We start from the raw sequence: 24,554 nt of genomic DNA, 5'->3' as shown, positions 1-24,554 counted from the left end.
AACATCTGCAGAATATTCCAGTTTATGAAGGAATTTATTAAAATGTGTAAAATTATGACTACTTAATTTGTTTCCAGTTTTTCATTATTAAAAGCAATTCAGAAAAATCCTTGTAGATAGTTGGGTTTATCCACTCAGGTTGCCATAACAGAATACCACAGGCTGGGTAGCTTAAACAACAGAAATTTTATATAGTTGTTTTTAAAAAGAAATATAAAAGAAATTTGGTTTTGTTTTCCCTTAAAGGGCTGTAGATCTGGCATGAGTGGTGGCTCTCGAAGCCTCAACATGTTGAGAAGAGACTCGGAGAGCACCCGTCATGACTCGGAGACAGAGGATATGTTATGGGATGACCTGCTGCACGGCCCTGAGTGCCGGTCGTCTGTCACCAGCGACAGTGAGGGGGCCCACGTGAACTCCCTTCACTCAGGGACCAAACGTGACCCCAAGGAGGATGTTTTTCAGCAGGTCTGTAAAGGTGATGATAATAATAGCTGATGTTTACTGTGTACTTACCATGTGCCAGGCACTGTATTATCTCATTTAACTCTACAATAACCCTGTAAGGTGGACACTATTATTATCCCTGATTTAGAGATGAGGAAATTGAGCATAGTTTGTAAGTGAAGATATTGGAATTAGAACTCAGGGGGAAGCACTCTTGAATTCCCCTAACCTAAATGTTTCTTCCTAGGACTTTTTCTCATTATTTTCCTTAGAATGATCCTTAATGTTCATTTTATATGAGCAGGGTACATTGTTTGGTGCAGTAACCTGATATTATATTTTCATAGACATAACAGTATTATATATGAATTACTAGGAGATGGCATTGCTTACTTGTCTAATAATGTATAAAGCAAGTGATTACTTTAATTTTAGGTTTTCTGTTAATATCATAAAATCAGATAACCTGGAAATGGGGATTCTTTAGAAGGTTATTTCAACTTTACAATCAATATAGGAATTCATTCTACATCTGCAGAAATTATTTTACTACCTATCATGTAGTAACAACAAGAAGTATTGTTACAATACTTGTAACAATGAGAAGTATTGTTACAATACAATAACAATATTTCTAAGAAGTTCCTACTTCTTAGAAATATTGTGGTACATCTAATGAGATAATACAAAGTGCTTAGCACAATGCTTGGCAAAGAGTAAGCACCCAATACATGTTAGCATGGTTATTGCTATCCACATCAGACAGTCAGTTAGTCTCTGCTTAAATACTTGTGGAACTGGAGTGATTGTTATTTCCTGAGCTTTTTCCACTGCTGGATAGATTAAATGATTAAGAAACGGTTCTGGGCTTCCCTGGTGGTGCAGTGGTTGAGAGTCCGCCTGCCGATGCAGGGGACACGGGTTCGTGCCCCAGTCCAGGAAGATTCCCACATACCGCGGAGCGGCTGGGCCCGTGAGCCATGGCTGCTGAGCCTGCGCATCTGGAGCCTGTGCTCCGCAACGGGAGAGGCCACAACAGTGAGAGGCCTGCGTACCGCAAAAAAAAAAGAAAAAGAAGAAAAAAAAGAAACGGTTCTCATATCAGCCTTTCATATGTTTAATGCCGACGATCATGATTCTTCTTAGTTTTATTTTGTTTTAGGCTAAATATTTCCACAATGACTTAATAAATAGTGGGTGATGGATATTCATTTGTTTAATTATTGAATTTTCTTGATTCTAAGATACCATTGATTTAGGTTACACATTTTAATGAAAAAAATTCTGCTTCATTAAATGTATACAGTTTTCAAAAACTAACTAGGAACAACATACATTTTATTATTAAAGTTTTAAGCTTTTTCCTCCAATTTTGCTATCAAAGTTTGTATCTAAATATTCTTTGCATTCCGTCTGAAGACTCATCTAAATTACCTTAGCCCTTGGTAATTATGAAAAGCGTCATGATGATTTTCACCTCCTTTGCACTTTTGGGATTTATAGGATAATTTTAAGGCATATGTAAGAATAACTAGGTAAGATGAAACTCAGTATGTTAAACGGAATTCATCATTTCCCAATTCTCCCGCCTAACCTATTCTTCTTTTATTCCCCATATTTCTAAATGTCACCACTAACCACCCAAGTTAGAAACCTTGGGGCCGTTCTTGACCCCGTCCCCCATGTTTCCAATCAGTCATCACACTGTCTTGATTCTGCTGTATAATACATACATCTGCCCACCTGTGTCCACACTGCTTGGTGCAGACCACCATCAGCCCTCGCCTGGATCCTTACAACAGCTTCTCTAGGCTTGCTCCGCTTCGTTTCGTTTCCCACACTGCAGCCAGAATGATCTTTCTAAAATGCAAATCTGATGCCGTTCCCCTTACAATCCTTTAATTGCTTTTTTTTTTTCCATTCTGGATTATTTCTTTCTGTTCCTTTATTTGCCCCTATAACAGTCTTGCATGGTATAGTTTAACTCAACTAAACTTCTTTCAGTTTCCTCATGTACTTCTGGATCTTTACACAAACTGGTTTATTTGCCTGGCACACACTTTTCTCCAATACCTATTCCTTCGTCTCACTCTTTTTTACTTTTCGGCTCTTGGCTTGAGTGATACTCCCTTAGGAAGCCTTTTCTATATGCTCCTAAAGCATTCTTTCCTTCTCTTATCATGCTGCACAGTAACTTTATTTAATCATGTCTCCATAAGTCTGTATGCTCTGTGATGTCAAGGACTACATCTGTCTTGTTCTTTATTATATCCATAGTACATGTTACATAGTAGCTGCTTAATAAATATTTTTTTGGCTAAATCAATTAATAAATCCATACATGTGCATTAGCATTATGCTAAGCATTATTGTAGAAGGAGAAGAAATACACCAGATGGTTGTTTTTTAGTAACTTATACATTTGTTTGGGAGCAAGATGATTTTATGGGAAATAGAGGACACAATAAAAGCAGCATATAACTAGATGCAAATTTATCTGATATAGACTGTAAGGGTTTTTAATCTCAGAGAAAGGTAACATGAGTGAGGCTTGTGGCCATCAGAGAGGACATGTTGGTGAAATGGGACTTGAGTTGGTACTCGAAGAATAAGACATGATACGGCAGAGGAAAATACGGGGCTGTTTCTATCTCGACCTTTTCCTCCTGAGCTTACTATGCTTTTCTGTGTCCTGATTAGACCAGAGAAAGGTTTACCTTCTCAGTCATTCCTGTGATGTTAAGGCCTGTTAGTACCTCTCCCGTGTAACTTCCTACTGTCCCTGGTCTAGTCATGATGCTGTAGAAATGCTTTCCTTCTTGATATCCCATTAATACACCAAGCTTATCCTCACTTCCATACATTTAGTAGGGAAGCAGCCTTGGAGATCATGTAATCCTACCTCCCATCATTATAGGAGACACTTAGCCTCTCTCCAGGTAAGAAGTTGTTTTTGTGGAAAAAAACAAAAACCAGAAACCAGCATCATGGAGGTGGTAATTGGTGTGATGAGCTTTGTGAGGGGGAGAATAGGATGACAAGGCTGAACCCTGGCAAATGTGGCCCAGGAGCTAGACAAAGGGAAAAAAATATAATGGAGGAAATAAAGAAGGAGTGGATGGAAATATTTATTTTTTCTTCTCAGAACCATTTATTCTGGCTTCAGAACTCAAGTCCTGCCTCTGATCGAGTTAGTGCAATAATCTGGGAAGGGAATGAGTGCAAAAAGATGGATATGTCTGTGTTGGAAATAAGTGGTATCATCATGAGCAGGGTAAGGTTTAATACGTTTTTGGATTTTTAGAAAAATCTATTTAATGATCAGCAGCTATTTCATAGAATGTATTTAACGATCAAAACGTTGACTCTGCTTTTGAAACACAAGTATGTGTATCTTAAATTTTGTAGTCAGTCTTCACTAGGTAGTATATTTTTTTATTTGTTACAGAGGTCTCTGTGAGCATGATCAATTGTTCAGGTAGACTCTACAAATATCCCTTATCTCATTCAAGCCTAAAAGTCATAAATCTGTACATCATTTTTATTTGTATTTCTCTTAGATTTAAAGCATTTAGTTTTTAATAATCTAAATAGTATTTGATAAATACTGCTTCACAACTCCATTTAGCTGTGCAGTAATGATGGATATTTTAAATTAATTCCCAGGTTAATGCGTATCAGCAAGGAGTAGGTTATCAGATGCTGGGAAATGTCGTCACCATCGGATTAGCATTTTTCCCTTTTTTACATCGACTGTTCCGAGAGAAGAGTCTTGACCAGCTAAAGTACATCTCAGCTGAGGAGATCTTGACTCTCTTTTGTGGGGCACCACCTGTTGCACCTATTATTATCTTGTCTATAATTAATTTTTTTGAACGACTGTGTCTTACTTGGATGTTTTTTTTCATGATGTGTGTGGCGGAGAGAACATACAAACAGGTCAGTAGACAATTAAGTAAAATTTCTTACCTCTGCTTTTGTATATGGTATTCTGTTGAGTTGCTTTTGTTCCCCTGATTTGTCCTCTCTCCAGAAGTTAACGTGGGCAATGGAGGCTTGATAAGTGAACTTTTGGTATTTGTGGGTTTAACACTTGTGGTACTGATTATTCACAAATGACATGCTATAATCTGCAATTTTGCTGAGCCTACTTGCAAGAGTAAGTGGCTGAGCCAGTGAGTGAGCCTAGCTGATTGCTTAGCACCTGCACCTCAATGTGCCCTTGATGTTTTGTATATGTAGCATATGTAGTAATTACCAAAGTGAAGATGTTTCTGTGAAAAATGGCCAAGTGAGAAATAAACTTACTGAAATTTGATAAGAGTTTGGGATTGAGGGCTTAATATATTGGTGATATGTGCAAAAAATGTGGTTTTGAATAGAAATGTAATTTGGGAGTAAGCTAGAATTTTGTATAAACATTTGAGTTTGTGAAGGTGGGGATTCACAAAGGTCTCCAAGGTATATTCCTTGAAAATGCCAAGAGTGTAGCATGTTGTGAAGAACTATATTACTACATAATGTGCTTTGCAAGCGACAGGTTAATGAGCTATTAACAATGTTTTTTCACTGCCTGTCTTAGTGACCACTGATTAGAACTTGATCCTTTTAATATTTTTTATATGCTGGGAATATTGTTTACAATTATGTAAATATACACACAGTGACACGTGTACGTTTCACTTTGTGTTTTTTTTTTTTTTTTAACCTCCTCTAGAGATTTTTATTTGCAAAACTCTTCAGCCATATTACTTCTGCCAGGAAAGCTAGGAAATATGAAATACCTCATTTCAGACTTAAAAAGGTGGAGAACATTAAGATATGGTTATCACTGCGTTCCTTTCTAAAGGTGAGTTTTAGCTGACTAACCATGGAATATCTGCAATAATACGCAGAAAACATGTCCACTGAAATTTCTGGTGCTAGATACTCAGTAGGCAGGGTAGTTCTATATACTGGACAGATATCAGTGGCTGACAGACTTGCTGGACACCAGGTTAGGAGTGATCTATCTGCAGAGCTGGTAGAGCTAAGTAAATAAGACCTTAAAAAGGGAAAAGAAAATTTAAATTCCTAGGGCAGAGTGATCAATTGATTGTCTCATCTTTTTCTGACTTTTGGGGGGAATATTCCAGCTGAAAATATGTTCATGAATCAATCACACCCTTAATTTGAATGGCATGGATCTCAGAGCTTAATTAAAGTCAAATATGTCCAAAATATATTAAAATCCTGTGTCAGAAACGTCTTATAAATGTTCATTTTCACGCCAATACAGTAAGATTGGGAGTGTGAATGATGTGAGGGCTGTTGCCATCTCCGGTGGTGACCTAAAACGCTAACCTACGCATCTCACTCCACAGAGACGGGGCCCACAGCGATCAGTGGATGTGGTTGTGTCTTCTGTCTTCCTACTGACACTTTCCATTGCTTTCATTTGTTGTGCCCAGGTAAGAGTTTCAGATCTATTTCAGTGGAAAATGGAAAATAGAGCTCACTTTCTGTTTTAAATCAGTTCACCGTGTTTAAGTGTGTGTGTGTGTGTTTAAGTGTGTGTGTGTATGTATAGACAATGGACATTTGTATCTCACAGCTCTGGGAACTGGAGTCCAAGGTCGAGGTGCCAGCATGGTTATGTTGAAGTATATATATTTTTAATGTGTCTACATTTCTTTTGCTAGTTTGAATACTTGTTAATTTTTCTAACTTTTTTTTTAATTTTTAAAAAAGTGTATTTTATTTTATTTATTTATTTTTGGCTGCGTTGGGTCTTTGTTGCTGCATGCGGGCTTTCTCTATTTGTGGCAAGTGGGAGCTACTCTTGGTTGCGGTGTGCGGGCTTCTTATTGCAGTGGCTTCTCTTGTTGCAGAGCATGGGCTCTAGGAGTGCGGGCTTCAGTAGTTGCAGCACGTGGGCTCAGTAGTTGTGGCTTGCAGGCTCTAGAGCGCAGGCTCAGTAGTTGTGGCACATAGGCTTAGTTGCTCCGTGGCATTTGGGATCTTCCTGGACCAAGGATCAGACCCATGTCCCCTGCATCGGCAGGTGGATTCTTAACCAATGCACCACCAGGGAAGTCCTCTTCTAACTTTTGAAGTGAGAATAAAGATAATTTTTAGTCCTTTAAGACTCTAAGATCATGGTAATTTAATTTTAATTGGCAATTTTTGATTGTTAATAAAGCTATATACCATTATGGATACAAAATGGTGATTTTCCAACTCCATCGTTTCTTCTAATTTTATTAGTTGTCACTCTAACGTAGACTTTTTCTTTTTTCCCGTTTATTCATTCATTCATTTACTACGCTATGGACTCCTGTGTTCTTATTTTTATCCAGTGGATTATAAGTTATTACTATGTTTTGATTCCTAAATTGTCCCAGATTTGGCCAGTGGGAGACCCTTAAAGTCCCTTCCTGTGTTCTTTTGACAGGTCCCTGTATCTTTCTTTCTTTATTTATTTTGGTACTTCTGTGTTTTCTTTATTACAAGAAGTTACAGCCTTATCCTGTACTTTTCTATTGATTGAATTTTAACTTAATTCTGCTATGGTCAGAAAACATGCTCTGAATGTTTTCAGTCTTTTGAAATATGTAGAATTGCTTTATTATCCAGTATATGGTCAGTTTTATTAAATCTTCCATCAGCACTTTGAAAGAATTTGTATCCCACTGTTTTGGAGAGCAGCGTTCTCTCTATATAAATTAGCCCAAGTTTATTAGTTGTATTGCTGAAACTTCCTGTGTCCCTACTCATCTTTTTGGTTTGCTTATTCTGTCAGCCACTGAGAGAGGTGTGGTCAAGTCTGCTCCAATGGTGGATTTATCTTTTTCTCCTTTTATTTCTGTCAATTTTTGCTTTATATGTTTTTAAGCAGTGTAACTGGGTGCATACAGATTTAGAATTGTTATCCGTCTCCTTGGTGGATAGACTTTTGTGTCCTTTATAGTTATTTTTTTTCTCAATCCAGGATCAGTTATTACATTTAGCTGTTATGTTTCTTTAATCTTCTTTAATCCTAAACAGTGTCAGGCTTTCTTTACCTTTCATGACCTTATAAAATGTCTCTATTTCTAATGTTTCTTAACTTAAAGTTTACTCTATTTGATATTAATTTAACTACACCATCTGTGTTTTGATTAGTTTTTGTATGCAATATCTTTGTCTACCCTTTTTCATTTATTTTGTCTTTGTATAGTTCTATCTCTTATAATCAGCATATCCTTTTTTGGTTGCTTGTTTCTTTTTTTTTTTGCTGTTAAACTATCAAAGTGCTTTAGTATCTTTAGTGATCTCTTTTTTTCAATGCTGAAAGGTTATTTTATTAATTTATTTTGGTAACAGATCTGTATTTATTACAAAATATATTTTCTTTTTGAGCTTTTCCCCTTTCTCTCTCTCTCTTTTTTATTGAAGTATAGTTGATTAACAATGTTTAGTTTCAGGTGTACAGCAAAGTGATTGAGTTATACACATATATGAATATATATTATTTTCAGATTCTTTTCCCTTATAGGTTACTACAAAATATTGAGTATAGCTCCCTGTGATATATATACCGTATCTTCTTTATCCATTCATCTGTCGATAGACATTTAGGTTGCTTCCATGTCTTGACTGTTGTAAATAGTGCTGCAATGAACATTGGGGTGCGTGTATCTTTTTGAATTATAGTTTTGTCTGGATATATGCCCAGGAGTGGGATTGCAGGATCATATGGTAACTATTTTTAGTTTTTTAAAGAACCTCCATACTGTTCTTCCATAGTGGCTGTACCAATTTACATTCCCACCAACAGTGCAAGAGGGTTCCCTTTTCTCCACACCCTCTCCAGCATTTATTATTTGTAGACTTTTTCATCATGGTCATTCTGACTGGAGTGAGGTGATACCTCATTGTAGATTTAATTTACATTTCTCTAATAATTAGTGATGTTGACCATCTTTTCATGTGCCTTTTGGCCATCTGTATGTCTTTTTTGGAGAAATGTCTACTTAGATCTTCTGCCCACTTTTTTATTGGGCTGTTTGGTTTATTGTTATTCAGTTGTTTCTATATTTTGGAAATTAATCCCTTGTCAGTCTCATCATTTACACATATTTTCTCCCATTCTGTAGGTTGTCTTTTTGTTTTGTTTAAGGTTTCATTTGCTGTGCAAAAGCTTTTAAGTTTAATTAGGTCCCATTTGTTTATTTTTGTTTTTATTTCCATTTCTCTAGGAGGTGGGTCAAAAAAGATCTTGCTGTGATTTATGTCAAAGAGTGTTCTGCCCATGTTTTCCTGTAGAAGTTTTATAGTATTCAGTCTTATGTTTAGGTTTTAATTAGATCCCATTTGTTTATTTTTGTTTTTATTTCCATTTCTCTAGGAGGTGGGTCAAAAAAGATCTTGCTGTGATTTATGTCAAAGAGTGTTCTGCCCATGTTTTCCTGTAGAAGTTTTATAGTATTCAGTCTTATGTTATTCTGCAACTTTACCGAATTCATTGATGAGCTCTAGTAGTTTTCTGGTAGTGTCTTCAGGATTTTCTATGTATAGTATCATGTCATCTGCAAACAGTGACACTTTTACTTCTTCCTGTCCAATTTAGATTCCTTTTATATCTTCTTCTTCTCTGAATGCTGTGACTAGGACTTCCTAGACTATATTGAATATAAGAGAGATTGAGCACCCTTGTCTTGTTCCTGATTTTAGAGGAAATGTCTTCAGCTTTTCACTGTTGAGTATGATGTTAGCTGTGGGTTTGTCATATATGGCCTTTATTATGTTGAGGTATGTTCCCTCTATGCCCACTTTCTACAGAGTTTTTAATCACTAGTGCATGTTAAATGTCAAAAGCTTTTTCGGCATCTATTGATCATGTGGTTTTTATTCTTCAAATTGTTAATGTGGTGTATCACACTGATTGATTTGTGGATATTGAAAAATCCTTGCATCCCTGGGATAAATCCCACTTGATTATTTAATGTATTGTTGGATTCAGTTTGCTAGTATTTTGTTGAGGATTTTGCGTCTATGTTTATCAATGATATTGGCCTGATTTTCTTTTTTTGTGATACCTTTGTCTGTTCTCGGTATCAGGGTGATGATGGCTTCATAGAATGAGTTTGGAAGTGTTCCTTCCTCTGCAATTTTGGGAATAGTTTCAGAAGTGTAGGTATTATCTCCTCTCTAAATGTTTGGTAATTTGCCTGTGAAGCTATCTGGTCCTAGACTTTTGTTTTCTGGGAGTTTTAAAATCACAGATTCTATTTCAGTACTTGTGATCAGTCTGTTCATATTTTCTATTTCTTCTGGTTCAGTCTTGGTAGATTGTACCTTTCTAAGAATTTGTCCATTTCTTCTAGGTTGTCCATTTTATTGGTATATAGTTGCTTGGAGTAGTCTCTCATTTCTAATTTATTGATTTGGGCCCTTTTCCTTTTTTTCTTGATGAGTCTGGCTAAAGGTTTATCAATTGTGTTTATCTTTTCTAGGAACCAGCTTTTGTTAATAGTTTTATCGATGTTTTCTATTGTTCTCTTAGTCTCTATTTCATTTATTTCTGCTCTGATCTTAATGATTCCTTTACTTCTACTGACTTTGGAATTTGTTTGTTCTTCTTTCTCTAGTTGCTTTAGGTGTAAGGTTAGGTGGTTTATTTGAGATTTTTCTTGTTTCCTAAGGTAAGCTTGTATCGCTATAAACTTCCCTCTTTGAACTGCTTTTGCTGTGTCCCATAGGTTTTGGATCATCATGTTTTCATTGTCATTTGTCTCTAGCTATTTTTTTTTAATTTCCTCTTTGACTTTTTCAGTGTTGTTTAATAGCATATTATTTAGCCTGCATGTGTTCATGTTTTTTTCTTGCAGTTGATTTCTAATCTCATAGTGTTGTGGTCAGAAAAGATGCTTGATATAATTTCAGTTTTCTTAAATTTACCAAGGCTTGCTTCGTGGTCCAGCATGTGATGTATCCTGAAGAATGTTGCATGTGCACTTGAAAAGAATGTGCATTCTGCTGCTTTCAGTTGGAATACTCTATAAATATCAATTAAGTCCATTTAGTCTAATGTGTCATTTAAGGACTGGATTTTCTTATTGATCTTCTGTCTGGACGATCTGTCTATTGATATTATTATTGTGTTACTGTCAATTCCTTTTTTTATGTCTGTTAACACTTGCCTAATATATTGAGGTTCTCCTATGTTGGGGACACATGAATTTACAATTGTTACATCTTCTTCTTTGATTGTTCCCTTGATCATTATGTAGTGTCCTTCTTTCTCTCTTATAACTGTATTTTAAAGTCTATTTTGTCTGATATAAGTATTGCTACTTCAGCTTTCTTTTCATTTCCACTTGCATGGAATACCTTTTTTTTTTTTAACATTTTTATTGGAGTATAGTTGCTTTACAATGGTGTGTTAGTTTCTGCGGTATAACAAAGTGAATCAGCTATACATATACATACATCCCCATATCCCCTCCCTCTCATGTCTCCCCTGACTCTCCCTATCCCACCCCTCTAGGTGGACACAAAGCACGGAGCTGATCTCCCTGTGTTATGTGGCTGCTTCCCACTAGCTCTCTGTTTTACATTTGGTAGTGTATGTATGTCAATGCCACTCTCTCACTTTGTCCCAGCTTACCCTTCCCCCTCCCCATGTCCTCAAGTCCATTCTCTACGTCTAAGTCTTTATTCCTGTCCTGCCCATAAGTTCTTCAGAACCATTTCTTTTTTGATTCCATATATATGTTAGCATACGGTATTTTCTGAATTTCCGACTTACTTCACTCTGTATGACAGTCTCTAGGTCCATCCACCTCACTACAAATAACCCAATTTCTTTTTTTTTATGGCCGAGTAATATTCCATTGTGTATATGTGCCACATCTTCCTTATCCATTCATCTGTCGATGGACCCTTAGGTGCTTCTTGTGGGTTTGTCATATTTGGCCTTTATTATGTTGAGGTAAGTTCCCTCTATGCCTACTTTCTGGAGGGTTTTTATCATAAATGGGTGTTGAATTTTGTCAGAAGCTTTTTCTGCATCTATTGAGATGATCATATAGTTTTTCTCCTTCAATTTGTTAATACGGTTTATTACATTGATTTCGTATATTGAAGAATCCTTGCATTCCTGGGAATAAACCCCACTTGGTCATGGTGTATGATCCTTTTAATGTGCTGTTGGATTCTGTGTGTAGTATTTTGTTGAGGATTTTTGCAACTATGTTCAACAGTGATATTGGCCTGTGCTTTTCTTTTTTTGTGGCATCTTTCTCTGGTTTTGGTATCAGGGTGATGGTGGCCTCGTAGAATGAGTCTGGGAGTGTTCCTCCTTCTGGTAGAATTTGGAAGAGTTTGAGAAGGATAGGTGTTAACTGTTCTGTAAATGTTTGATAGAATTCTCCTGTGAAGTCACCTGGTCCTGGGTTTTTGTTTGTTGTAAGACTTTTAATCACAGTTTCAATTTCAGTAGTTGTGATTGGTCTGTTTATATTTTCTATTTCTTCCTGGTTCAGTCTTGGGAGGTTGTGCTTTTCTAAGAATTTGTCCATTACTTCCAGGTTGTCCATTTTATTGGCATAGAGTTGCTTGTAGTAATCTCTCATGATCCTTTGTATTTCTGCAGTGTCAGTTGTTACTTCTCCTTTTTCATTTCTAATTCTATTTATTTGAGTCTTCTCATGTTTTTTCTTTATGAGTCTGGCTAATGGTTTGTCAATTTTGTTTATCTTCTCAAAGAACCATCTTTTAGTTTTATTGATCTTTGCTATTGCTTCCTTCATTTCTTTTTCATTTATTTCTGATCTGATCTTTATTTCTTTCCTTCTGCTAATTTTGGGGTTTACTTGTTCTTCTTTCTCTAATTGCTTTAGCTGTAAGGTTAGTCTGTTTATTTGAGATGTTTCTTGTTTCTTGAGGTAGGATTGTATTGCTATAAACTTCCCTCTTAGAACTGCTTTTGCTGCATCCCATAGGTTTTGGGTTGTCGTGTTTTTATTGTCATTTGTTTCTGGGTATTTTTTGATTTCCTCTTTGATTTCTTCAGTGATCTCTGGGTTATTTAATAGTGTATTGTTTAGCTTCCATGTGTTTGTATTTTTTACAGATTTTTTTCTGTTATTGATATCAAGTCTCATAGCATTGTAGTTGGAAAAGATACTTGATACGATTTCAATTTTCTTAAATTTACGAAGGCTTGATTTGTGACCCAAGATATGATCTCTTCTGGAGAATGTTCCATGAGCACTTGAGAAATATGTGTATTCTGTTGTTTTTGGATGGAATGTCCTATAAATATCAATTAAGTCAATGTTGTTTAATGTGTCATTTAAAGCTTGTGTTTCCTTATTTATTTTCATTTTGGATGATCTGTCTACTGGTGAAAGTGGGGTGTTAAAGTCCCCTACTATGATTGTGTTACTGTTGATTTCCCCTTTTATGGCTGTTAGCATTTGACTTATGTATTGAGGTGCTCTTATGTTGGGTGCCTAAATATTTACTATTGTTATATCTTCTTCTTGGATTGATCCCTTGATCATTATGTAGTGTCCTTCTCTGTCTCTTGTAATAGTCTTTATTTTAAAGTCTATTTTGTCTGATATGATAATTCCTACTCCAGCTTTCTTTTGATTTCCATTTGCATGGAATATGTTTTTTTGCATCCCCTCACTTTCAGTCTGTATGTGTCCCTAGGTCTGAAGTGGGTCTCTTGTAGACAGCATATGTACGAGTCTTATTTTGGTATCCATTCAGCCAGTCTGTGTATTTTGGTTGGAGTATTTAATCCATTTACATTTAAGGTAGTTATCAATATGTATGTTTCTATTACCATTTTCTTAATTGTTTTGGCTTTGTTATTGTAAGTCGTTTTCTTCTTTTGTGTTTTCTGCCTAGAGAAGTTCATTAAGCATTTGTTGTAGAGCTGGTTTGGTGGTGCTGAATTCTCTTAGCTCTTGCTTGTCTGTAAAGGTTTTAATTTCTCCGTCGAATCTGAATGAGATCCCTGCTGGGTAGAGTAAACTTGGTTGTAGGTTTTTCCCTTTCATCACTTTAAATATGTCCTGCCACTACCCTCTGGCCTGCACAGTTTCTGCTGAAAGATCAGCTGTTAACCTTATGGGGATTCCCTTGTATGCTATTTGTTGTGTTTCCCTTGCTGCTTTAAATATTTTTTTCTTTGTATTTAATTTTTAATAGTTTGATTAACATGTGTCTTGGCGTGTTTCTCCTTGGTTTTATCCTGTATAGGACCATCTCTGCTTCTTGGACTTGATTGACTATTTCCTTTCCCATATTAGGGAAGTTTTCAACTATAATCTCTTCAGTTAGTTTCTCAATCCCTTTCTTTTTCTCTTCTTCTGGGACCCCTATAATTCAAATGTTGGTGCGTTTAACATTCTCCCAGATGTCTGTGAGATTGTTCTCAATTCTTTTCATTCTTTTTTCTTTATTCTCTTCTGCAGTAGTTGTTTCCACTGTTTTATCCTCCAGGTCACTTATCCATTTTTCTGACTTAGTTATTCTGCTATGGATTACTTCTAGAGAATTTTAACTTTCATTTATTGTGTTGTTCATCGTTGTTTGTTTGCTCTTTAGTTCTTCTAGGTCCTTGTTAAATGTTTCTTGCATTTTCTCCATTCTATTTCCATGATTTTGTATCATCTTTATTATCATTACTCTGAATTCTTTTTCAGGTAGACTGCCTATTTCCTCTTCATTTGTTTGGTCTGGTGGGTTTTTATCTTTCTCCTTCATCTGCTGTGTATTTCTCTATCTTCTCATTTTGCTTAACTTACTGTGTTTGGGGTCTCCATTTTGCAGGCTGCAGGTTTGTAGTTCCCGTTGTTTTTGGTGTCTGTCCCCAGTGGCTAAGGTTGGTTCAGTGGGTTGTGTAGGCTTCCTGGTGGAGGGGACTGGTTCCTGTGTTCTGGTGGATGAGGCTGGATCTTGTCTTTCTAATGGGCAGGACCACATCCGATGGTGTGTTTTGGGGTGTCTGTGACCTTATTATGATTTTAGACAGCCTCTGTGCTAATGGGTGGGTTTGTGTTCCTGTCTTGCTAGTTGTTTGGCATAGGGTGTCCAGCACTGTATCTTGCTGGTTGTTGAGTGGAGCTGGGTCTTAGCATTGGAATGGAGATCTCTGGGAGAGCTTTTGCCTTTTGATATTACATGAGGCCCGGAGGTCTCTGGTGGTCCAATGTCCTTAACTCAGCTCTCCGACCTCAGAGGTTCAGGCCTGACACCCAGTGTTAGGCAGAGCACCAAGACCCTGTCAGACACATGGCAAACCTCCTCACTGAGCCCAGGAATTGCTGATCTCTGCTAGGTGACCGAATGTGAGGTGTCCTGATGCCTCTCTTACCTCAACTCTGAGGCAGAGCACCACTTGGACAAGCATAGGAAGGAACATCACGCGGACCAAGCCCTGATGTTTGCTGGGGCCTTCACAGCAGGCCTGGGGCCTGGCGCTGTTGGTTCAGAAGTGGCTCATTTTAATGTGCTCTGACCTAACGTTGCAGCTGGTTTCTAGAAAGGGAACAAAAAATGCTGCGTTTAAAAACAGCAGCCAAGCCCTCCCTTACCCTTGCCTGATCTCTGGGGAGGTAGTTCTAACCTGGAATACATTTTTCCATCCCCTCACTTTCAGTCCGTATGTGCCTCTAGATCTGAAGTGGGTCTCTTGTAGAAAACATATGTACAGGTCTTCTTTTGTATTCATTCAGCCAGTCTGTGTCTTTTGGTGGAGTATTTAATCTGTTTACATTTAAAGTAATTATCGATACCTATGTTCTTATTGCCATTTTGTTAATTGTTTTGGATTTGTTTTTGTAGGTCATTTTTTTTACCTTTCCTCTTTTGTTCTCTTCTCCTGTGACTTGATGACTCTCTTTTGCGGTACGCGGGCTTCTCACTGCTGTGGCCTCTCCCGTTGCGGAGCACAGGCTCCGGACGCGCAGGCTCAGCGGCCATGGCTCACGGGCCCAGCCGCTCCGCGGCATGTGGGAGCTTCCCGGACGGGGACACGAACTCGCGTCCCCTGCGTCGGCAGGCGGACTCTCAAGCACTGCGCCACCAGGGAAGCCCGATGACTCTCTTTAGTGTTGTGTTGGGATTCCTTTTCCTTTTTTGTGTGTATATCTATTATAGATTTTTGGTTTGTGGTTACCATGAGTTTTGGTATAGCAGCCTATATATATACAAGATTGTTTTAAGTTGCTAATCTCTTAATTTTAAATGCATTTTATTTTTAACTTTAATTTTTTTGGGCTGTGTTGGTCTTCATTGCTGCACGTGGGTTTTTCTCTAGTTGTGGCGAGCGGGGGCTACTCTTTGTTGTGGTGCGTGGGCTTCTCATTGCAGTGGCTTCTCTTGTTGCAGAGCACAGGCCTAGGTACGCGGGCTTCAGTAGCTGTGGCACATGGGCTCAGTAGCTGTGGCTCATGGGTTCTAGAGCACAGGCTCAGTAGTTGTGGTGCATGGGCTTAGTTGCTCTGTGGCATGTGGGATCTTCCCAGACCAGGGCTCGAACCCATGCGCATTGCATTGGCAGGGGGATTCTTAACCACTGTGCCACCAGGGAAGCCCTCAAATGCATTTTAAATATCCTGCGTTTATACCCTCTCTCTTCCTCTCACAATTACTAGTTTTGATGTTATATTTGTATGTGGATGATTTTGTACCTTTACTATATGTTTGCCTTTACTGGTGAGCTTTTCATTTCATACTTTTCTTATTTTTAGTTGTGGTCTTTTCTTTTCCATTTGGAGAAGGTCCTTTAGCATCTGTTGTAAAGCTGGTTTGGTAGTGCAGAATTCTCTTAGCTTTTGCCTGTCTGTAAAGCTTTTGATTTCTCTATCAAATATGAACTAGAGCCTTGCTGAGTATTCTTATTTTTAGTTGTGGTCTTTTCTTTTCCATTTGGAGAAGGTCCTTTAGCATCTGTTGTAAAGCTGGTTTGGTGGTGCAGAATTCCCTTAGCTTTTGCCTGTCTGTAAAGCTTTTGATTTCTCTATCAAATATGAACTAGAGCCTTGCTGAGTATAGTATTCTTGGTTGTAGGTTTTTCCCCTTCATCACTTTAAATATATTCTGCCACTCCCTTCTGGCTTGCAGAGTTTCTGCTGAAAAATCAACTGATAACCTAATGAGGATTCCCTTGTATGTTTTTGTTGCTTTTCCCTTGTTGTTTTCATATTTTCTCTGTCTTTAATTTTTGTCAGTTTGATGACTATGTGTCTCAGTCTGTTCCTCCTTGAGTTAATCCTGTGTGGGATTCTCTATGCTTCCTGGACTTGGGTGACTGTTTCCTTTCCCATGTTAGGGAAGTGTTCAGCTATTATCTCTTCAAATATTTTCTTAGGCCCTTTCTCTCCCTCTTCTCCTTCTGGGACCCCTATAATGCAAATGTTGGTGCATTTGACATTGTCCCAGAGGTCTCTTAACCTGTGCTCATTTCTTTTCATTCTTTTTTCTTTATTCTGTTCCACACCAGTGATTTCCACTACTCTGTCTTCCAGTTCACTGATTTGTTCTTCTGCCTCATTTATTCTGCTATTGATTCCTTCTAGTGTATTTTTCATTTCAGTTATTGCATTCTTCAACTCTGTTTGGTTGTTCTTTATATTTTCTAACTCTTTGCTAATAACTTCTTGCTCTGTGCATCCATTCTTTTCCCGAGCTCTTGGATCATCTTTACAATCATTACTTTGAACTCTTTCTCAGGTAGATTGCCTATCTCCAGTTTACTTAGTTGTTCTTCTGGAGTTTTATCTTGTTTCTTTGTCTGGAACATATTCCTTTGCTGTCTCATTTTGTTTAAATTTCTATGTGTTCTCTTACGTATGTAGTAGAATAGTTAACATTTCTTGACCTTGGAGAAGTGGTCCTCTGTAGGGGATGTCCTATGTGTCCCAACAGTACACTCCCATCTTGTTACCTAAGGGCCAGGGACCATTCCCAGGGTGGGTTCTGACCTGTGTTTTCAGAGTTAGTTCCACAGGCCGTGGGATTGCAGTTTTCTTGCTTCTAGTGTCTTCCCCCTGGTGGGTGAGGCTGGTCTAGAGGCTTGTCCAGGCTTCCTGGTGGCAGGGGCCAGTGCCTGCCCACTGGTGAGTGGAGCTGGGTGCTGGCCCTCTGGTGGGCAGGGCCATGTCAAGGGGCATGTCTGGAGGTGGCTGTAGGCTCAGGAAGTCTTTAGGCAGCCTGTCTGCTGATGGGTGGGGCTGTGTTCCTGCCCTCTTGGTTGTTTGGCCTGAGGCGTCCCAGCACTGGAGCCTACAGGCCGTTGGGTGGGGCCAGGCCTTGGTGCCAAGATCCCAAGCGAGACGTCTACCTCCAGCCAGAGTTCACATCAATGAACACTCCTCAGTGTGTCAGCCACCAGCTTTTATGATCCTAGAGAGAGCCACAGCTGCCCCCCGCTTTCCCAGGAGACCCTCCAAGACCAGCAGGGAGATCTGGCTCAGGCTCCTATAAAGTCACTGCTTTTGCCCTCAGTCCCAGTGCACGAGGACCTTGTATATGCCCTCCAAGAGTGAAGTCTCTGTTTTCCTCAGTCCTGTGGAGCTCCTACAATCAAGCCCCCCTGGCCTTCAAAGCCAAATGCTCTGGGGCTCCTCCTCCCAGTGCCAGACCCCTAGGCTGGGGAACCTGGTGTGGGGCTCAGAGCTCTCATTCCTTGGGGAGAATTTCTGTGATATAATTATTCTCCAGTTTGTGGGTCACCCACCCAGGCTGTATGGGATTTGATCATATTATGAGTGCACCCCTCCTACCCTCTCACTGTGGTTTCTTCTTTATGTCTTTGAATGTAGAATATTTTTTTTTTGGTAGCTTCCAGTCTTTTTTACTGATGGTTGTTCAGCAGTTAGTTGTGGTTTTGATGTGCTTGTGAGAGGAGGTGAGCTCAAGGTCCTTCTACTCCATTTTGTTGTCTCCAGTCCTCCTGTTTGCTTGTTTCTTAATCCAGCCTCCCAGTTTTAGTGATTTGGAATGTCTGACCCAGTTAAACTTAATTACTATAACTACAAATACTGTTTGGTTCCTATTTGGTTTATTTGTTAATTTTCCTTTTTCTCTTTTTTTTGGCCATCTTTTATTAGTCAAATATTTTAAAACATTTCATTTAATCCTCTCTGTTAACTTTATATATATATATATATATATTTACTACTATTGACCCCAGAGATTACAACACACATCCTTAGCTTATTAGAGTCTAACAAAATTATTAATTTACCATGCTAGGACCTTACAACACTTTATGTCATTTACCCATTCACTTTTTTTTTTTCTTTTTACCCATTCACTTTTGTGTTACACATGTCCTTCATTTTAATTTTACATATATCTTAAACCCATAAGATGTAATTATTATTGCTTTTTGTAGTTAATTATTCATTTATATTTACCTACATATTTACCCTTTCCATTACTTTTCATTAGTTTGTGCATTTCTGTGTTTTTCTCTGGGATTATGTCCTGCCTGCTTGAAGAATCTGCTGGTGATGAATTCTCTCAGTTTTTGTTTGTTTGAAAATGTCTTTTATCACTTTCATGTTTAAAGGATATTTTTAATGGGTAGAGATTTCTAGGTTGCCAGTTACTTTCAGCACTTTTAGGTTGCTATTAGTTGTTACTTTCCTCCCCCCTGCCACCCCCACCCCCACCCCTTAGTTGTAAGTAACTTGCTGGGGTGAATACCTGACCCAGACTAAACTAAACATATTCCCTCTTTTGCAAATTAGAAATGAAAACCTGAGGTATCAGTGGTGGACTTTGCAGAAGAAAGGTCAGAAGGGATCACTGGGGCCAGTAGCATTGGAAACCAAGTCAGAGTTGGGGGGAGCAGTAAAGAAGGGTCTTACAAGGCAGTGGAATTAGCTGAGAGGAGTGGAGGGGGGAGCCTGAATGGCCCTAGTGGAAGGGAGATGGCGAGGGCAGCTACCTGCTGACTTCCTGATTTTCAAAGGCCCGCATTTAGTTTCTGTGAGGGGTCTCTGTATATTTTTCAATAAATCTCATTTTACCTTGGGCTTGCTTTAGTAAACTTCTTTACATTTCAATCAACAAAAAAATTTTGTAAAAAACAAGAACTTTTACCTGAAAACTTGACACATAATAGGCATTTTATAATTGGTGGCTGCTGCTGTTGTTATTCAGATCCTAAAGTGGAGTAAAGAGCTGGTCCTCAGGATTTTCTAGTCATGCCAGTGGGATGGGCCGCATGTTTTAGGGGGCTCTGTTATTCAAATGCAAATTTATTATTGGGTTGGTCAAAAAGTTTGTTCGTTTTTTTTCCATAAGATGGCTCTAGTAGTGCTTAGTTGTCTAACTTCATTTGAAACAATTTCATTAGATTGTATTGTGACAGCTGTCATGTCAGCCTGCATTTAAAAAAAAAAAACTTATCAAAACTGGTGAATTTTTTGTGTAGCCATATTGAATATGGAATATTGAAGATGGAAGAAAAAAAGCGACATTTTCAGCATATTATGCTTTATTATTTCAAGAAAGGTAAAACCACAAATGAAATGCAAAAAAGACTTGTGCAGTATATGGAGAAGGTGCTGTGACTGATCGAACGTGTCAAAAGTGCTTTGTGAAGTTTTGTGCTGGAGATTTCTCTCTGGACGTTACTCCGTGGTCGGGTAGACCAGTTGGAGTTGATAGTGTTCAAATCGAGGCATTAATTGAGAATAATCAACATTATAGCACACAGGAGATAGCCGACATACTCACGATATCCAAGTTGAGCAATGAAAATCATGTGCACCAGCTGGGTTATGTCCATCGCTTTGATGTTTGGGTTTCACGTAAGTAAAGCGAAAAAAATCTTCTTGACTGTATTTCCAACATGCGATTCTCTGCTTAAACGTAACGAAAATGTTCCATTTTTAAAACATATTGTGACGGGAGATGAAAAGTGGATAGTGTACAATAATGAGGAATGGAAGAGATCGTGGGGCAAGCGAAATGAACCACCACCAACCACACCAAAGGCCGGTCTTCATCCAAAGGAGGTGATGTTGTGTATATGGTGGGATTGGAAGGGAGTCCTCTATTATGAGCTCCTTCCAGAAAACCAAATGATTAATTCCAACAAATACTGCTCCCAGCGCCCCTGAGAACATGGCACAGCGAGTGGCATGGAGTGTGCGGGCTGCGCTCTGCAGCCTGCGCCCAACGCGCCCTGCCTGCCGCGGCCCTGGGGACTGCGGGCGGGTGCCGTCCGGGTGCTGCACAGTGGACCCACTCTGCTGTCGGGTTGTAAATTCAGACAAACATGAATGGGTAACAGCAGAAAATGGTGTTGGAACAGTGGGAATCAGCAATTTTGCACAGGAAGTTTTGGGAGATGTTGCTTACTGTAGTCTGCCTGAAGTTGGGACAAAGTTGAACAAACGAGGAATTTGGTGCTTTGGAAAGGGTGAAAGCTGCTAGTGAACTCTATTCTCCTCTATCAGAAGTAACTGAAATTAATGAAGCCCTAGCAGAAAATCCAGGACTTGTCAACAGATCTTGTTATGATGATGGTTGGCTGATCAAGATGACACTCAGTAATCCGTCAGAACTAGATGAACTAATGAGTGAAGAAGCATATGAGAAATACATAAAATCTATTGAGGAGTGAAAATGGAACCCCTAAATAAATTAGTTTGAAACAACTGAATCTAGCATAGTTGTCTTAAATTAGTGGTGGATAGATTTTTAAAAAGCAACTTTTAGCAAAATAAACTACTTGCAGCAATGTTGCCTGAAGAAAATACCCCTTAACTTCCTAATGATTTCAGATAAACACATGCATCTTTTTCACAACACCCTGTGATTTTTAGGCTAGTCTCCAGTTATAATACTGAGAATTCCTGAAATTATCTGTGGTAAAACTAGTTATAAAAATGATGCAATTCAAGGATAACATTGTTATCTTAACCTTTTATAATATTGTAACTTGCTTACAGCCATCCCTGGATTTGGGTCAAAATACTCAATGAACTTGCCACTGGACATAAATGGCAGTGGAGAAAAGTTTGTTAGTTGTATAGTGTCCAGTAAAGAACATTACTATCTTAATTTTGCAATATACTGTGTTTGCTGGTGCTATTTTTATACAGTAAAGCAACAGCCTTGCAGGAAAATAAGAAACAGTTTAATAATAAAATATTCAAATTCTTAAAAAAAAAAATACTGCTCCCAATTAGGCCAACTGAAAGCAGCATTCAACGAAAAGCATCCAGAATTAGTCAACGGAAAACACATAATCTTCCATCAGGATAACGCAAGACTGCATGTTTCTTTGATGACCAGGCGAAAACTGTTACAGCTTGGCTGGGAAGTTCTGATTCATCCGCCACATTCACCAGACATTGCACCTTCGGATTTCCATTTATTTAGGTCTTTACAAAATTCTCTTAATGGAAAAAATGTTCAATTCCCTGCAAGACTGTAAAAGGCACCTGGAACAGTTCTTTGCTCAAAAAGATAAAAAAGTTTTGGGAAGATGGAATTATGAAGTTGCCTGAAAAATGGCAGAAGGTAGTGGAACAAAAGGGTGAATACGTTGTTCAATGAAGTTCTTGGTGAAAACGAAAAATGTGTCGTTTATTTTTACTTAAAAACCAAAGGAACTTTTTGGCCAACCCTACTTTGAAAAATGGTCACCATATAATTGTGAGTGGGCACACTTGTGGTTAAAGAGTTTGGAAATACATTTGTTTTATTTCACTTATTCTATTATGTTTTCTTCCCTTGTTACTTCCAGACCCTTGCTGTCTCTCATGCAAAGAAGAAAATCTAGGAAACTTAGAGAAATACATAATCACTAATTGAATAGAAAATACTTTATAAGTATTAAAAGTCTCCTACTTTGAGTATTAAAATATTGGTATCTTGTAAATGTTTTTAAAGTTCTAGAGTAAAGGAGTAATTACAGATTTTAAGACAAGTGAAAAACTTAACTGTTTTTTGGTCCTTTTCATAGGTTCTCCGGGGACATAAAACTTTCCTAAATGATGCTTATAATTGGGAGTTTTTGATCTGGGAATCAGCTTTACTACTTTTCTTACTGCGCTTAGCCTCACTGGGGTCTGAAACCAATAAGAAATACAGCAATGTCTCAATACTACTTACTGAACAGGTATTGATTGGTCCTTGACAGTTTGATTCAGTGGTTAGAGATGGTATAATAAGATTTCTGCAGAAGATTCAGGGTTGAGACTAGATTCTGTCACTTTCTAGCTATATGACCTTACACCTTACAAGTCACTTTACTACTATATAATTGCTTCCTCTTCATAAAATGAGGATATTATCTTTCCCACCTGCTCCCAGGATTGGGTGCTACTTCATAGTATAAAAATTATTTTTGTTGGTGGTAATGGAGCATGCTTTTAATCTCATATTCTGTGTCAAGTATTAGATCTTTAGAGTACCTCTCATTTAAGGATGTTTAATAAGCTTCTTGACTTTCTTCTCTATCAGTCAAATGCTGAATACATTCAGTGTTTGGAAAATATTTGCTCTTTAGTACGTGAGAAGATATTACAATTGAGAAATGTTTCTTATAAATACAGAGTAGTATAGAGTTGGGTTCTTTTGTTTTTAATTTCATGTTTATCCGTAAGTTATAAATAAAAATACCTAATATCGTTAGATTTTTTTTTTTTGGCCTTAGAATTATAGTGGAGAATTCTTACCAGAAGGGGAAAAACAAGGGATTAGTAAATTAAAAGCAGCGATCTTTTTCCATTCCATGAATGTTTAATGAGGATGTTAGGTTATTTGGGGGATACCAAGATGAATAAGATACAGTTTTTGAACTCAAGGAGTTTACATTTTAATTGCTATAATTAATATAAAAGTTTGCATTGTTTTGATAAATTGCTTCATTGTTATTTTTTCTTCACTAAATAGCTTTTCTTTGCCATATGTGACTGATTAGGGATGGGGGTTTGGGTACGTGGCATATGTGCTCTGAAGAAATAGCTACTGGAATTTTGAAATTTATTTTACTTGAAAACATTGACCTCAAAATCTGCCATGTTGAATGCAATATATATATCTATCTTTTCCATGACATTTGCCCTAATCTCTATTCCTTCCCTTAGATTAATTTATATCTTAAAATGGAAAAAAAGCCGAATAAGAAAGAACAGCTTACTCTAGTAAACAATGTATTAAAGCTATCCACCAAGTTATTGAAAGTAAGTAATACCCTGTGATACATTTTTTTTTTTTTTCCTGTGATACATTTTTACTACCATTTAATTAAATCAATGCTGTACTTCTTGGAGAGGACCCTAGTAACAGATAGATGCTGTGTAGATTCAAACTACCAACTTGATAGTTTGGGTTTAATGGCTCTATGAGAGAAAGTTTCCCAACTTACTACCCAAGTTCTGTGATTGCTGATGTCTGTCACATTTTAAAATTACATTAAAAAATAACAAATAGCATATTGCTTGAATCCACCTTTAAAAACTTAGCTAGTGGAAAAGTAGGTGAGAGTCCATTAAGGCATTAATTAATTAATTAATTTTTAATTTTAAAATTATTATTTTTAATTGAAGTACAGTTGATTTACAATGTTTCTGGTGTACTGCAAAGTGATACATACATATTCAGATTCTTTTCCATTATAGGTTATTACAAGGTATTGAACATATTCCCTGCACAATACAGTAGGTCCTTGTTGTTTATTTTATATACAATAGTCTGTATCTGTTAATCCCAAATTCCAAATTTATCCCTCCCCCACTTCCCCTCATTACAGGTTTTTTGAATGTAGCTATTGAACATTAAGGGAAGAGGTTTTAAGCAATCCTCCTCTCCCAAGACTGAAAAAAACAGTCGAGAAGTCACTGGTGGCTATTATGAAACCATGTGTTTCATCTCAGTTCTTTCATGTTTTTGTAGGAGCTGGACACACCATTTAGACTCTATGGACTGACAATGAATCCCTTGATCTACAATATCACACGAGTAGTTATCCTTTCTGCTGTCTCAGGTGTTATAAGCGATCTTCTAGGATTTAATATAAGAGTAAGTGTGATTATCACTCTGTAGCATCTGCCTGAAGTCTTAAAACTTCTTGTATATAGTAATCTTTGTTCTTC

General features: G+C 37.7%; 1 protein-coding gene and 1 pseudogene across 3 annotated transcripts in view; both read left to right on the top strand.

Annotated features, from left to right (window-relative positions):
• The window catches only part of PHTF1 (putative homeodomain transcription factor 1), a 64,395-nt gene that overhangs the window by 34,112 nt on the left and 5,729 nt on the right, over positions 1–24,554 (top strand). For 2 of the 3 annotated variants that reach the window (XM_024764794.1, XM_024764793.1), the window contains 8 exons: positions 247–468; positions 3,593–3,721; positions 4,114–4,386; positions 5,165–5,296; positions 5,811–5,897; positions 22,421–22,576; positions 23,547–23,642; positions 24,355–24,480. In XM_024764794.1, coding sequence (XP_024620562.1) covers positions 247–468; positions 3,593–3,721; positions 4,114–4,386; positions 5,165–5,296; positions 5,811–5,897; positions 22,421–22,576; positions 23,547–23,642; positions 24,355–24,480 — 1,221 coding nt within the window. The remainder of the gene's footprint in view (positions 1–246; positions 469–3,592; positions 3,722–4,113; positions 4,387–5,164; positions 5,297–5,810; positions 5,898–22,420; positions 22,577–23,546; positions 23,643–24,354; positions 24,481–24,554) is intronic. The other variant, XM_024764795.1, reaches the window with a different exon arrangement.
• On the top strand, positions 20,572–21,073 carry LOC112412991 (glycine cleavage system H protein, mitochondrial-like; annotated as a pseudogene).

This window comes from Neophocaena asiaeorientalis, unplaced genomic scaffold (assembly GCF_003031525.2).
Source record: "Neophocaena asiaeorientalis asiaeorientalis breed wild unplaced genomic scaffold, Neophocaena_asiaeorientalis_V1.1 scaffold62, whole genome shotgun sequence".
Taxonomy (NCBI): Eukaryota; Metazoa; Chordata; class Mammalia; order Artiodactyla; family Phocoenidae; genus Neophocaena; species Neophocaena asiaeorientalis.
The sequence above is the reverse complement of the archived record's forward strand: the minus strand, read 5'-3'. Positions and strand labels throughout refer to the sequence as shown.